General features: G+C 42.2%; 1 protein-coding gene across 4 annotated transcripts in view; it reads right to left on the bottom strand.

Annotated features, from left to right (window-relative positions):
• The window catches only part of EPB41L5 (erythrocyte membrane protein band 4.1 like 5), a 186,326-nt gene that overhangs the window by 137,644 nt on the left and 33,803 nt on the right, over positions 1-14,879 (bottom strand). For all 4 annotated transcript variants that reach the window (XM_080671033.1, XM_080671035.1, XM_080671034.1 and 1 more), the window contains exon 4: positions 1,715-1,757. In XM_080671033.1, the coding sequence (XP_080527159.1) occupies positions 1,715-1,757 (43 nt within the window). The remainder of the gene's footprint in view (positions 1-1,714; positions 1,758-14,879) is intronic.

Here is a 14,879-nt window from a genome sequence, read left to right as displayed (position 1 = left end):
TGGTCCCGGATTGTGAGAGGGATATCTGACTGCAAGTTTAGGCCTGATCTGCGGGATTGGGCCTAAAACGGCAGTCGGACATCCCCTGAGGGGTCCCGGATTGGAGAGGGTACAGGCTGGGCTGAGGGGGACCACACCCCCGTCCACGATTTTCATGCACCGGGCCTCTAATAAAAGAGTAATATGCAAATTAACCATCACTCCACTATACCCACAAGCCATGCCCACAAGCCAATCAGGAGCGAGTATGCAAATAAACCCAACCAAGATGGCTGCAGCCACTGAGAGAGCAGGAGGGAGGCTTGGGTTTCCACCGGCGATGGAGGAAGCCAAGCTTTCCGCACACCCTGGCTGGCCCAGGCCTCCACTCCAGGCTACAAAGTTTCAATTATAGAAGATAAATAAATCCCAATAAAAATGGTGGCAGCCACGGAAATGGAGAGAGCAGAAGGCTAGGGTTCCCCCCGGCGATGGAGGAAGCCAAGCTTTCCGCATACCCTGGCTGGCCCAGGCCTCCACTCCAGGCTACAAAGTTTCAATTATAGAAGATATAAATCCCAACAGAAATGGCTGCCGCCACAGAGCGAGCAGAAGGCTTGGCTCCACTCCAGGCTACAAAGTTTCAATTGTAGAAGATAAATAAATCCCAGATACCAGGGCCTCCACTTGGGTCGCCAGGGGGCATGGCCGGCCTGCAAACCACCACAGGCCCCTCGCCCAGGCTGCCCCACACCCCAAGGGAACCCCCACCCTGATCCGGGACACCCTTCAGGGCAAACCAGCCAGCCCCCACCCATGCACCAGGCCTCTATCCTATCTAATAAAAGAGTAATATGCAGATTGACCATCACTCAAACACACAAGATGGCTGCCCCCATGTGGTCAAAGATCCTACCCCCATGTGGACACAAGATGGCCAGCAAGGGAGGGCAGTTGGGAGGGACCAGGCCTGCAAGGGAGGGCAGTTGTGGACGATCAGGCCAGCAGGGAAGGGCAGTTGGAAGGGACCAGACCAGAAGAGGAGGGAAGTTGGGGGTGACCGGCCTGCAGGGAAGGGCAGTTGGGAGGAACCCAGGCCTGCAGGGGAGGGCAGTTAGGGGGGACCAGGCCTGTAGGGGAGGGCAGTTAGGGGTGACCAGGCCTGCAGGGGAGGGCAGTTAGGAGCAAACGGGCTGGCAGGGGAGAAGTTAGGCATCAATCAGGCTGGCAGGGGAGTGGTTAGGGGCAATCAGGAAGGCAGGCAGATGAGCAGTTGGGAGCCAGCAGTCCTGGATTGTGAGAGGGATGTCCGACTGCCTGTTTCGGCCCGATCTCACCAGGATCGGGCTTAAACGGGCAGTCGGACATCCCTCGAGGGGTCCCAGATTGGAGAGGGTGCAGGCTGGGCTGAGGGACACACCCCCTCCCCGTGCACGAAATTCGTGCACTGGGCCTCTAGTTACTATATAAAGGTTAAGCATCTCATGGGAACTTAATCTCATTTGCAAGCTGCAAGGCTTTCTCCTGGAAACAAACTGTAAGACACTTCAATCTAGTTACCATCAATCCTATATAATTTAGGATCAGTATAGCAGATTGAAATTATTTTTAGAAAGTAGAGATGCTAAGAAATTCATCTAAAACATGATTTTTAAGTCCTTACTATTAAAAATAACTAATATATAATTATATATAATTCAATTTCTATTTTTTTCACAATTTTTTCAACACTTACTTTTAACTTGCTTTTTGATACTCTTTGTTACATCCAGCCAATGCTGAAAACAAAACAAAAATTCAGTTATTAAACAGATGACAGAACTTAGCATTTTAATTACTAAAAGTTAATTTTCATCATGCTTTTATTGGTAACCACAAGGATATATTTCACAAGAGAAAAAGAGTGAAAATGAGAGGGAGGGTTATTTACCCAAAATCCATAGTAAGCTTATGAATAGAAATGAGCAAAAAAGACCTAAAACCAAATATATGACTTTTTAAAACATTACCTTTACTTTCAGTAACAAGGATAGTCTAAATTTTGCCCTTAGTTCTCAAAAAAAAAAAAGATAACTATTTAAATTTGACAGAAGTATCTTCATGTTCCATATTCTTATAATAAAAATAAGATTTATTAACCGATCATGACCCCAAATTAGGTGAAATAACAATGCCATGTCTATTATACAAAGTAGCCCTAGCCAGTTTTGCTCACTGGTTAGAGTGTTGGACAGCGGACTGGAATGTTGTGGGTTCAATTACTGGTCAAGGGGCATATACCTCAGTTGCAGGCTGGAGCTTGGCTGGGGTCAGGGCACATGGGGGAGGCAGCCAATCCATGTGTCTCTCTCATATACTGGTAGATGTTTTTTTCTCTCTCTCCCCTCCCTCCCTCCCTCCCTTCCATTCTCTCTAAAAATCGGTGGGAAAATATCCTTGGGTAAAGGTTAAAACAAACAAACAAAAGACACTACTCAGAAGAGTCTGCACAATAAAATTAGATTTTTCTCATAATCAAGGCCATATCTATTAAGTGAAGCAGTCTTTGCCCCTTTATTTAACAAATAAAAAATGTTAATATTGTAACTAGCATATTTCTGGTTTCATGAGTAACAGCCTTTTGATACCTGTAACCTCTTCACTCTCAAATGTCCATAATATAAACAGACTTAAGAACGAATTCCAAAGACTTCCACTGTAAACCATTCCCAGCTTACTTCTCTTCATTAATCCTTTTACACCACCAAGTCCTAACAGTGACAGTAGACACTCATCCAACTAAGATATATATAATAGTGTTCTTTCCAGCGTGCTTACAATTCCAAGAATCCTAAAGGAAAAGAGTGGCTCTTGTGCTAACTAGTTCACAGAGCGAAGGAATCCAGTTTCAGAAATCCAGATAGACAAAGAGTGGGTAAACAAGGCTGCATTGTAAACAGACTTGTAACAATTTGCTTTTCTTGCCAATTATTTGCCCTAGCCTCTTCTCATTCTTTCCCAAGACCCAAAAGTAAAATTCACAGAACTATTAGAATGCCAGCAAAGTACCTCTGCACATTGAAATAAGATGGTCAGTAAACATTTTCAAAGGCAATTAAATACTGTGCAATATTTTCTCTGGATTCCAAGTGTGCAGGCTACTTAGTTAGCTGTCTCTCATTTCTTTAAAAATTCAGTTGGACTCCACATTTAAACATATTTCAATCTAACAAATGTTCAGTTTACACAGACCTCTATTAATAAAATGGTAGGCCAGCCAGTAGGCATAAAATAATTCAATTTATTAGCAGAAAATATTTCAATCTAGGACATCAAAAATTCCATCCATCATGGCCAAGCCAAACAACCCAATATCCAAAAATCCCAGATTTAACTGTGCAAAATATCTACTACAGCCTGATGTCAACTAAATACTGGGTGTGAAATAAAATTAGTTTTCTCCCCACAACCATGGACCTAGAAGTTGCCCTATCTTCAGGTTTTACCTATTATACTGCAACGAACAATTTTATGGTTAGTCACTTGGGCAGCCTCTTGTAGCCTTAGTTTTAGGGAGACTCTCATACACCATGAGTGCAAATTAGCACAACCATTCCAGGAGGTAATCTGACAATAGCTTTAAAAAAATCATTATGAATGTGTTCTGATTTACCTACAAGGAATGACATCAGAGAAAGTTAAGACAATTTATATTTCCAACCATACTAAACTGCCTACATAAAGTATTGCAATATGATAAAACACCAGGCAACAATTAAAATGAATGACAGCAAATACTTAAGATTCTAGAAAATTATTTACAATATATTGTTAAATTTTAAAAGCAGGTTATAAAATATTATAAACTAGTGGCCTGGTGCATGAAATTCGTGCGGGGGGGGGGGGGAGTCCTCCCTCAGCCCGGCCTGCACCCTCTCCAATCTGAGACCCCTCGGGGCAGTCGGACATCCCTCTCGTAATTCGGGACCGCTGGCTCCTAACCGCTCACCTGCCTGCCTGCCTGATCGCCCCTAACCACTCTGCCTGTCGGCCTGATCACCCCCAACTGCCCCTTCTTCCAGCCTGATAACCCCTAACTGCCCCCCCTGCCAGCCAGCTCACCCCCAACTGCCCCCCACTGGCCTGATCCCCCCAACTGCCCCCTCTGCCAGCCTTCTCACCCCCAACTGCCCCCCCGGCTGGCCTGCTCACTCCCAATTGCCCCCCCTTGCCGGCCTGCTTGCCCAACTGCACCCCCCTGCCGGCCTGATCACCCCCAACTGCCCCCCCCACGCCAGCCTGCTCGCTCCCAACTGCCCCCCCTCTGGCCTACTCGCCCCCAACTGTCCACCCCACCGGCCTGCTCGCCCCCAACTGCCACCCCCTGCTGGCCTGCTCACCCCCACCTGCCCCCCCAAGCCGGCCTGATTGCCCCTAACTACCCCCCCAAGGGCCTGCTCGCCCCAACCTGCCGCTAGCCCCCGCCCCCCCGAGGGCCTGCTCGCCGCCAACTGCCCCCCCCCCCCCTCCGCTGGCCTGATTGCCCCTAACCTGCCTCTGCCTTGGCCCCACCACCATGGCTTTGTCTGGAAGGTCTCCCGGTCTAATTAGCATATTACCCTTTTATTAGTATAGATCATTTTTGTCAAAGGTATAAATTTGTATATAGTCATACGCTTTCTTTTGGACTGAGGCAATCTATAACAAAACAGTAATAGAGTTGTTATCTAGGTGGTTGAGATTACTGGTGATACATTTTTCTTTGTTGTTTCCTAAATTTTCAACTTAACCAAGAGTAGATATTACTTGAAACAATAATCATGAAACCCCTTACTTTAATATTTTATATATAACTAATATATTCATATAGTTTGATTTTTTGGTAATATTAAAAGGTACATGGTCAACAGTCCCTCCAACATCTCCAACAGGCCAAGGCCGTCCCCACCCCCATATACCCAATTTCTATCATCACACTCACAAACATAACCCCCAAGGCGTTATTGGTTTCTGATTCTTTCCAGAGTTTCTTCAAACAGGGAGGAGAAAACGACTGTGTGTTTGTGCAGGTAAAGAGTAAAGAATATTAACAGCAGACTAAAAATCAACAGGCTAAATATAAATTTTGACAAAATAAACTTTGAGGAATATAAAAAACATTAATACAAGACAGACCACTTACTATTTCAAGAACAACCTAAAATCTTAGACAATTATAACTTAAATTTCATCCAGTTTAAGAAATTTAGGGCTAGTCTCATAGATACTCCTGAAATCTCTAGTTTGTTTCCTACTATTCTAAGCAGCACAGTAAACATAAAATCATCCCAGTGAAATAAAGGATCAGAGTTTTTCCCAAGTAGGCATTTTAGTCTCTTTTCTACCTGCATGTAATAGCTTTCTAATAACTGGCACATCCTTAAGACAACCCAAAATTCAGATAAAGCACCAAACACATTTTAAAGTGAAATTTAGGAGCTGAGGGAGTTCTGGGTGAAGTTCTGGGGAAGGTCTGAGCTCATGTTTGTATATTCTCAAGTCTGTTTTCTTTCATCTCCTCCACATTCCAAGCCCAGGGACTGGAAAATGCAGAGCTCAGAGACAGGCACTGATAGTAGTTTTCCTTGATTTAGGATCTTTAGGAGTTGAGTTTAAATTACATTAGAAGATAAAGGTGAGAGCATGCAGATATAGTCTTGTATGTTTGGTGTGAAACAAATATGGTTCTCTTTTCCCGTGGTACTTTAAAAAGGAAACAAACTTTCCTCATGGTACTTTAAAAACTTCCTTCTAATTTCCTACTTTTAAAAGTTTGGTTGATAAACTTTTATGCCAAAGGATGTGGAAAGTCAGATTTCTTTTGATGCTATTAAACTGGGCATAAAAGAATAATTATTTACTTGTATGTCTTAAAATATAAGTAACATATAATCACAAACAGACATAATTAAACCAAATAAAGAATCACCTAGGGAGCTTCCAAAACACTAACATACACACACCTTCATCCCCGGCACTATTGCCAAATAATCTGTAAACAAGCTCTTCAAATGACTATCTGATTTCTAACTGCCTACATTACTTTGCTAAAGAAAAGCACCATATTTTGCTCAAAAAGCCAAGACCACAAAGCATAGAAATATTAGTCATCTTTCAAAATAATTTCCTCTGCAAAAAATATTTCTCCTATGAGAAGTAGAAGCTATGTTCTGAATTAAAGGATTGGTTTAAAACAAATTTAAACATTTTAAACAGTTAACAAAATGTTTTTAAAAATCTATGCTATGAAAACAGAGGACCAATACATTGCATTGCTGTAATCTAACTGAACACACTTCAATTTAGTGTAGATTCCATTATAAATACTTTCTGAGTAATTACTTTTTTGGCATTAACAATTTGTGATATATATATTGTAGAAGATAAATAAATCCCAGATACCAGGGCCTCCGCTTGGGTCACCGGGGGGCATGGCCGGCCTGCAAAACCACCACAGATAAACATTTATCCACACACAGATAAACATTTAATATATTCATATATATATCCACACACAGATAAACATTTAATAATAAACATATATATATATATATCCACACACAGATAAACATTTAATATATTCATATTTATTTCTAAATATTTTTCACTTCCCACTACTTAACTGAATCCTATTTGTGTTAAGTTCTCAGGTACAACCTAATCCAATCATCTCCCAACAGTGATAATTTTACCTCCTCCTTTCTAACCTTTATAACGTCAGTAACTGCATTTGCTTACTACTATTATGAAATTACACAACAGTGGTAATAATGAGCATCTTTGTCGCATTTCTGTATTTAGTATGAATACTTCTATTGTTTCTCTATTAATCTACAATTATTATGATTTTTAAAAAATAATTAAAAATTAGTATAGAAAGAGAGCAGAACCCTGAGCAACCACCAGGTCTACTTTCCATAGGTGCTGCTTATTGGCCCTGCACCCACCACCACCCTTGAATATGGGCACACCTTCCAAAGGTTGGCTGAACCTACACAGATAGAAATGTCAATTCCATACAGGCCAAAGTCCATTAGGTTTATTCAGGGTGTTATGGGGTAAGGAAGAAAGGGCTTAACAGGCCACCAAAAAAACACATGATCAGAATTCGAGAGTATTATTCTACTACTCAACCTCAGATGTGTGAGGTCAGCAAGCCAAACTTACAGCTCACCACATCATGCGTACAGTACCTAAAATAGCTGAATTCTAAAATTGTGACAAGAATTGCCTCTTACCTTAGCTCAATGGTCTCGGATTTGCTACTGTTGTAGCCTCCAGGTGTGCACTTACAAAACATTTACCCAATGCTCCACTAGACCAGGGGTGGGCAAACTTTTTGACTCAAGGGCCACAATGGGTTCTTAAACTGGACCGGGGGGCCAGAACAAAAGCATGGATGGAGTGTTTGTGTGAACTAATATAAATTCAAAGTAAAGGAGCGGAGGGGAGAGCAAGAGAACCCTCCGCTCTTTCGGCTCCGCGGGCCGGATAGAACAGCCGAACAGGCCGGATCCGGCCCGCGGGCCGTAGTTTGCCCACGGCTGCACTAGACAATTGTTTTCTAGCTCTAACATCTCCATTTCTATTTGTGTTGAATTTTGTCTTTAGCCTAAATGCCATAAACTTCAACTAATCAAGTTACTCATCTTACTTTCTAAAGATTTTAGTTTCAATCTTATTGAATGTAGTTTCACCTAAGTATACAAAAAAAGGAGTAACAGCATAAATTAGTTAACCTGTTCAGAATTGGCACACATCACATCACCTCACCTCACATTCCATGGCCAAGAGCAAGTCACATGGCCAAACCTGATATCAACTAAACAAGAAAGTATAATCCCCTTATAAGCAAAGGCAAGAAACAATCCCATGATATACCTACCATATATAATAAATTTTATTATTTTTAATAAAACTGATACTGAATCATCTTTGCATTTCCGAGAATAAACCCCACCCAATTATAATGTATTATTTATACTTTCAATAGGCTGCTGACATTTTATTTGGGAGTTTTACATAGAAAACAAGGGAAATTTAAAATACACATACAAAACAAACCAATACAAGTTATCAAGTCAATTTGAAGAAAAGGGCAAAATAAAACTATTACTAATATGTTAAGTTCTTTTTCCATATTTCCCAAATATTAGAATAAATACTATCTATGTTTTCCTTTTCTGAAGCCTAAATGTGTACATTCTAACTCATTCTTCTTTAAAAACCTGATTGGACCAGTTAAAATTCTAATCTCTAAATATGAAGTTTTAAAAACTTCAAGCAGAGGTCACACACATATAGGTTAGAGGGTTGAATCTTGGATTAGAGCCATGTTTTATTTGGCCCACACTATTATTTTTCTTATTTCTTTAAAAATAGTTTTATTATGAAATATTCACAGAAAGTTGCAATAACAAGAGGTCCTTTGTACTCTTTCTCCACCTTTCCCCAATGCTTACATCTTACATAACTATAGTACAGTATTAAAATAAAGAAACTGACATTAGTACAATGTGTATACAGTAAGTCCCCACTTAATGTTGTTATTGTCAACAGGTTCTTGGAAACTGCAACTTTAAGCAAAATGGCATATAACAAAACCAATTTTACCATAGGCTGATTGATATGAATAAGAATTAAGTTCACACGCCATATTTCTGGTCATAAAAAGAACACTAAACTTCTAAATAAAGACCCAAAACACTTCTAATATTAAACACTGAAGTAAATGTGAGCTATATATACATTTAAGAAAGATAAATAAAAACACATAAAATAATTACTTTTCAACATGCTTATTCCAGTTCAGTGTCACAGATGGCCAGAGCCTGTTCTGGCTGCTCACAGTGGGACCCCACCTGGACATAAGTGCTCACACACACCCACACTCACTCAGACTGGGATCATGTAAATACACCAATTCACCCAACTTGCATATCTTTGGGCTGTGGAAGGTAAGAGAAAGCCCATGCAGACATTGAGAGAACATGCAAACCACACAGACAGTGGCCCTGGCCAGCAATTACCAGTATTGTTGTTGTTTTCTCATTAATGTTAGAATGAAACAACATTGAACGAAATTACATTATTCAAGGACCTGCTGAATATATATTTTTTAAAATATATTTTATTGATTTTTTACAGAGAGAAAGTGAGAGGGACAGAGAACTAGAAACATCGATGAGAGAGAAACATCGATCAGCTGCCTCCTGCACACTCCCTACTGGGGATGTGTCGCAACCAAGGTATATGCCCTTGACTGGAATCGAAACTGGGACCCTTCAGTTTGCAGGCCAATGCTCTATCCACTGAGCCAAACCGATTAGGGCTAGTTCAACATAATTTTATCACACATTTAGATTCCTATAACACCACAATCAAGATAAAGAAATATCCCATTATCACAAAGAGCTCTCTCAGTCTACTCCTTTAGAGTCATACCCACCTCCTATCTCCAATATCCTTAAACCTTGGCAACCATTAATTTGATCTTTATTTCTATAATTTTGACATTTCAAGAATCCTATCTAATAAAATAGTAATATGCAAATTAACCATCACTCCACTACGCCCACAAGCCACGCCCACCAGTCATGCCCAGCAGCCAATCAGGAGCGAGTATGCAAATTAACCCAACCAAGATGGCTGCGGCCACCAAGAGAGCAGGAGGGAGGCTTGGGTTTCCCCAGCGATGGAGGAAGCCAAGCTTTCCACACACCCTGGCCGGCCCAGGCCTCCGCTTAAGGCTACAAAGTTTCAATTATAGAAGATAAATAAATCCAAACAAAAATGGTGGCAGCCACAGAGCGAGCAGAAGGCTTGGCTCCACTCCAGGCTACAAAGTTTCAACTGTAGAAGATAAATAAATCCCAGATACCAGGGCCTCCACTTGGGTCGCCAGGGGGCATGGCCGGCCTGCAAACCACCATAGGCCCCTCGCCCAGGCTGCCCTACGCCCCAAGGGAACCCCCACCCTGATCTGGGACACCCTTCAGGGCAAACCAGCTGGCCCCCAACCATGCACCAGGCCTCTATCCTATCTAATAAAAGAGTAATATGCAGATTGACCATCACTCCAACACACAAGATGGCTGCTGCCCCTATGTGGTCAAAGATCCTGCTCCCATGTGGACACAAGATGGCCACCACAAGATGGCCAGCCAGGGGAGAGCTGTTGGGAGGGACCAGGCCTGCAAGAGAGGGCAGTTGTGGGCGATCAGGCCAGCAGGGGAAGGCCGTTTGGAGGGACCAGGCCTGCAGGGGAGAGCAGTTAGGGGTGACCAGGCTGGCAGAGGAGGGAAGTTAGGGGCAAATAGGCTGGCAGGGGAGCAGTTAGACATCAATCAGGTTGGCAGGGGAGTGGTTAGGGGGTGATCAGGCTGGCAGGCAGAAGCAGTTAGGGTCAATCAGGAAGGCAGGCAGGCAAGCAGTTGGGAGCCAGCAGTCCTGGATTGTGAGAGGGATGTCCGACTGCCCGTTTAGACCTGATCCCGGTGAGATCAGGGCCTAAACGGGCAGTCGGACATCCCTCAAGGGGTCCCAGATTGGAGAGGGTGCAGGCTGGGCTGAAGGACCGCCCCCCCATGCACGAATTTTGTGCACCGGGCCTCTAGTGTTATATAAATGGAATCATACAGTATGTGACCTTCTGAGATTGGCTGTTTTCACTCAACATAAAGCCCTTGAGATCTACCAAAGTTGTGTATCAATAGACTTTTCTATTGATGAGTAGTAACCAATGGTATAAATGTGCCAGCCTGTTTAATTATTAACCTACTTTTGGTTTTTTATAAGACATTTTGGTTTTTTCCCCAAGTGTTTTGCTATTACAATTAAAGTTGCTATGAGCAACCATGCACGGGTTTTTGTGAGAAAATAAGTCTTTATTTCACTGGGATAAATGGCCAGGCATATAAATGCTGTCATATGGTAAGAGTATGTTTAGTTATTTAAGAAACTGCTAGACTATATTCCATAGTGGTTGTACCATTTTCACATTCCCAAAACCAATATGAGATCCAGTTTCTCCACATCCTCACTAGTACTACTAAGTTGTCACTAGTTTTTTTTTTGTTTTTTTTTTTTGGCTTTTTTTTATTTATTTTTTTTTTAAATAAATCTTTATTCAGATTATTACAATTGTTTCTCCTTTTCCCCCCCATAGCTCCCCTCCACCCTGTTCCCAACCCATCTTCTGCCCTTACCTCCCCCCCACTGTCCTCATCCATAGGTGTATGATTTTTGTCCATTCTCTTCATGAACCCCCCATACCCCTTTCCCCCTGAGAATTATCAGTCCACTCCCTTTCTATGTCCCTGATTCTATTATATTCACCAGATTATTCTGTTCCTCAGGTTTTTAATTCACTTGATTTTTAGGTTCGCTTGTTGATAGATATGTATTTGTTTTTCATAATTTTTATCTTTACTTTTTTCTTCTTCCTCTTCTTTAAGAATACCTTTCAGCATTTCATATAATACTGGTTTGGTGGTGATGAACTCCTTCAGCTTTTTCTTATCTGTGAAGCTCTTTATCTGCCCTTCAATTCTGAATGATAGCTTTGCTGGGTAGAGTAATCTTGGTTGTAGGTTCTTGCTATTCATCACATTGAAAATTTCTTGCCACTCCCGTCTGGCCTGCATAGTTTCTGTTGAGAAGTCAGATGACAGTCGTATGGGTACTCCCTTGTAGGTAATTAACTGTTTTTCTCTTGCTGCTTTTAATATTCTCTCTTTGTCTTTTGCTCTTGGCATTTTAATTATGATGTGTCTTGGTGTGGTCCTCTTTGGATTCCTTTTGTTTGGGGTTCTATGGGCTTCCTGGACTTGTAAGTCTATTTCTTTCACCAGGTGGGGGAAGTTTTCGGTCATTATTTCTTCAAATAGGTTTTCAGTATCTTGCTCTCTCTCTTCTTCTGGCACCCCCATAATTCTGATGTTGGTACGCTTGAAGTTGTCCCAGAGTCTTCTTACATTATCTTCAACTTTTTGGATTTTTTTTTTTGGCTTTTTGCTTTTTCGGTTGAGTGTTTTTTGCTTCTTTGTATTTCAATTCTTTGACTTGATTCTTGTGTTCCTCTATTCTGTTTCTGGGTCTCTGTATAATATTTTTTATTTCAGTCAGTGTATGTTTAATTTCTAGTTGGTCCTTTTTCATATCTTCGAGGGTCTCGTTATATTTATCGGCCTTTTCTAGGATATTCTTAAAAAGTCTTATAACCATGGTTTTGAATTCTATATCCAGTCGTTTGTTTTCCTCCATTTCTTTCGTTTGTGATCTGATTCTTTGACCCCGCATTTTCACTGATTCCCTGAGTTGGTAAGGTAGATATTTGTGCTAGGTTTCCAATATGGCCCAGTGGGTCTGCTTCCCCAGTTAACCTGAGGTGGACACTCTTGGTGCACCCCTTTGTGGACTGTGTGTACAGCCTTGTTGTAATTAAGTCTTTATTGTTGTTGGTATCACTGGGAAGAATTGACCTCCGGGCCAGTTGGCTGTAAGGATCAGCTGTGTCTATGCTGGGAGAAGTTCGGTGCTGGAGACAGCCTTATAGGATTAGACTTGCCAAATTGCAATAGCCTCTGTGCTCAGCTTGGATGGGGTGGAGTCTCAGTCTTGGCTTCCTGTCAGCCTTGCCCTTGCGCGCATGTGCGCTTTCAGTCCTCCGCCTTCCCCAGCTCGAGTCTCCGCCTGAGAGTCCAGACTCCCCCCACAAGAGCGTGGGTCCCCAGGGGCTCGCCTGGAACTGGGGTTCACTGCAGTCAGAGCTGGGGCTCAGTGCCATCAGGAGCCTCTGACTCCCTTCCACTAGGGAAAGCCTGTGGCAACCTCCGCAGCCTTTGTGCGCACTGGCGCGCGCGCGCGTGCGCACTTTCAGTCCTCCGCCTTCCCCGGCTCTCGAGTCTCCGCCCGAGAGTCCAGACTCCCCCCACAAGAGCGTGGGTCCCCAGGGGCTCGCCTGGAACTGGGGTTCACTGCAGTCAGAACTGGGGCTCAGTGCAGTCAGGATCCTCTGACTCCCTTCCACTAGGGAAAGCCTGTGGCAACCTCCGCAGCCTTTGTGCGCACTGGCCCGCGTGCTCCTTCAGACTTCTGCCTTTCCCAGCTCGAGTCTCCGCCCGAGAGTCCAGACTCCCCCCGTAAGAGCGTGGGTCCCCAGGGGTTCGCCCGGAACTGGGGTTCAGTGCAGTCAGAACTGGGGTTCAGTGCGGTCGGAGGCTTCCTTCCCCCTTCCGCCAGAGAAAGTCAGCCAGGCTCTCAGCTGCCCTTCCTCTCTGCACGCACAAAGCCCCTTTGCCGTACCTCCAATTCTCTGTGAGCTTTTCTTTCCTTCTAGTTGTAGAATTTTCACTCAGCCAGCTTTCCTGTGGTTCTGGATGGTGTCCGTTCTGTCTTTTAGTTATAGTTTTGAAATTGTTGTGCGAGGCAGCAGTTTAGGTGTTTACCTATGCCACCATCTTGGTTTCGTTTACCTCAAGTTGTCACTAGTTTTTATTTCAGCTGTTCTAATAGACGTGTAGTAATGATGCTCATCAATATCTTAATTTGCATTTCCCTTTTGTCCATTGACGTTTAACATCTTTTCATGTGTTTATTTGCCACCAATATATCCTCTAATCCTACTCCAAACTCTGGAGGAGATAACTACAATACTATCTGCAAAGAAATTTCTGTATTTATAAAACAACTGGAAAAATCAGAAGCTTCATAAGCCCTTTCTCTTCCCAAATAATTCAGTCCAGAAGTAACTAGGTGGTCTGATCATGCAGGGAGAGGCTAGAGATTAATTCCATACAGATTTAGTAGTCAGATAAATATACTGATGATAATCAAAGCCTGGTTTCTGTACAAAAGAACTGCAAATAGAAAACAAAACAAAACACTGCAAGTAAGTCCTGTGATATTGGACTAAAATCAGAGTTATAGTGTGTGATATCTCTCTCTATACACACACGCAGACACATACACACAGACACAGAAGGAGAGATTGAGAAATGGAAACATACAGTCCCTAAATCTAGCCAAAAAGTTCATTAGAGAACTGGCAAATTCCAGGGCTAGACAAGGGAAATACAAGATGAACATCTTCTTGGGCCAGAAAGTCAGGAAATGCTCAAAGAATGATGTGTGTATCTTAAATGAATATAGAAGTCATTTTGAAGTGGCTCCCACTGACCAAACCACAGGAAACTGAACATCAAAATAAATGATAGTAACAGGTTATGACCCTTGAATAAAACAGAAACCCATTAGTTCAAAATAAATAAATAAATACAAAATTTGATGAGAAAGCCTCAAAGTAACTGTCCACAAAAAATTATTAATCACAAAGAGTAAAATAACTTTATAATGGAAAGGATCTGGCTGACACCATCTTAATCAAAGGATCAAAGTTAATATCAACAGTAATGGGACACAATGAAATTAAATGTCACCTGATAGGACAGGTGAGAACACAGGATCACTTCTCTGTTATTTCCTGTCAAAGGAGTCTAAGATTAGCCTACTTCATGAGGAAGCATCAGAGAAAACCAAAATGGAGATAACCTACAAAATAACTGTCCTGTATCTTCAAAAGTGTAAAGGTCAAGAAAGTCAAAGAAAGACTGAGGAATTGCAATATTCTAGTGTGAAGACCACGAAAAGACATGACAACTAATGTAAAGTGTGATTCTGTACTGGATCTTATGGCTATAAAGAACACTCAAGGGGCAATTGGCTTAACTTCAATGGATGTTGGTAATGCCACAATGTTAAATTAACTTTCTGGTTTTGTCGGATGTATTGAGTTATCCAAGAGAATATGCTTGTTTGTAGGAAACATACACTGAAGAATTCAGGGGTGATGGAACATCTTATCTGCAACTCTCTCTCAGATG

The sequence above is a fragment of the Plecotus auritus genome (assembly GCF_963455305.1).
Source record: "Plecotus auritus genome assembly, chromosome: 5".
Lineage (NCBI taxonomy): Eukaryota > Metazoa > Chordata > Mammalia > Chiroptera > Vespertilionidae > Plecotus > Plecotus auritus.
Note: the sequence above shows the minus strand (reverse complement) of the source record. Positions and strands in the feature narration are given on the sequence as shown.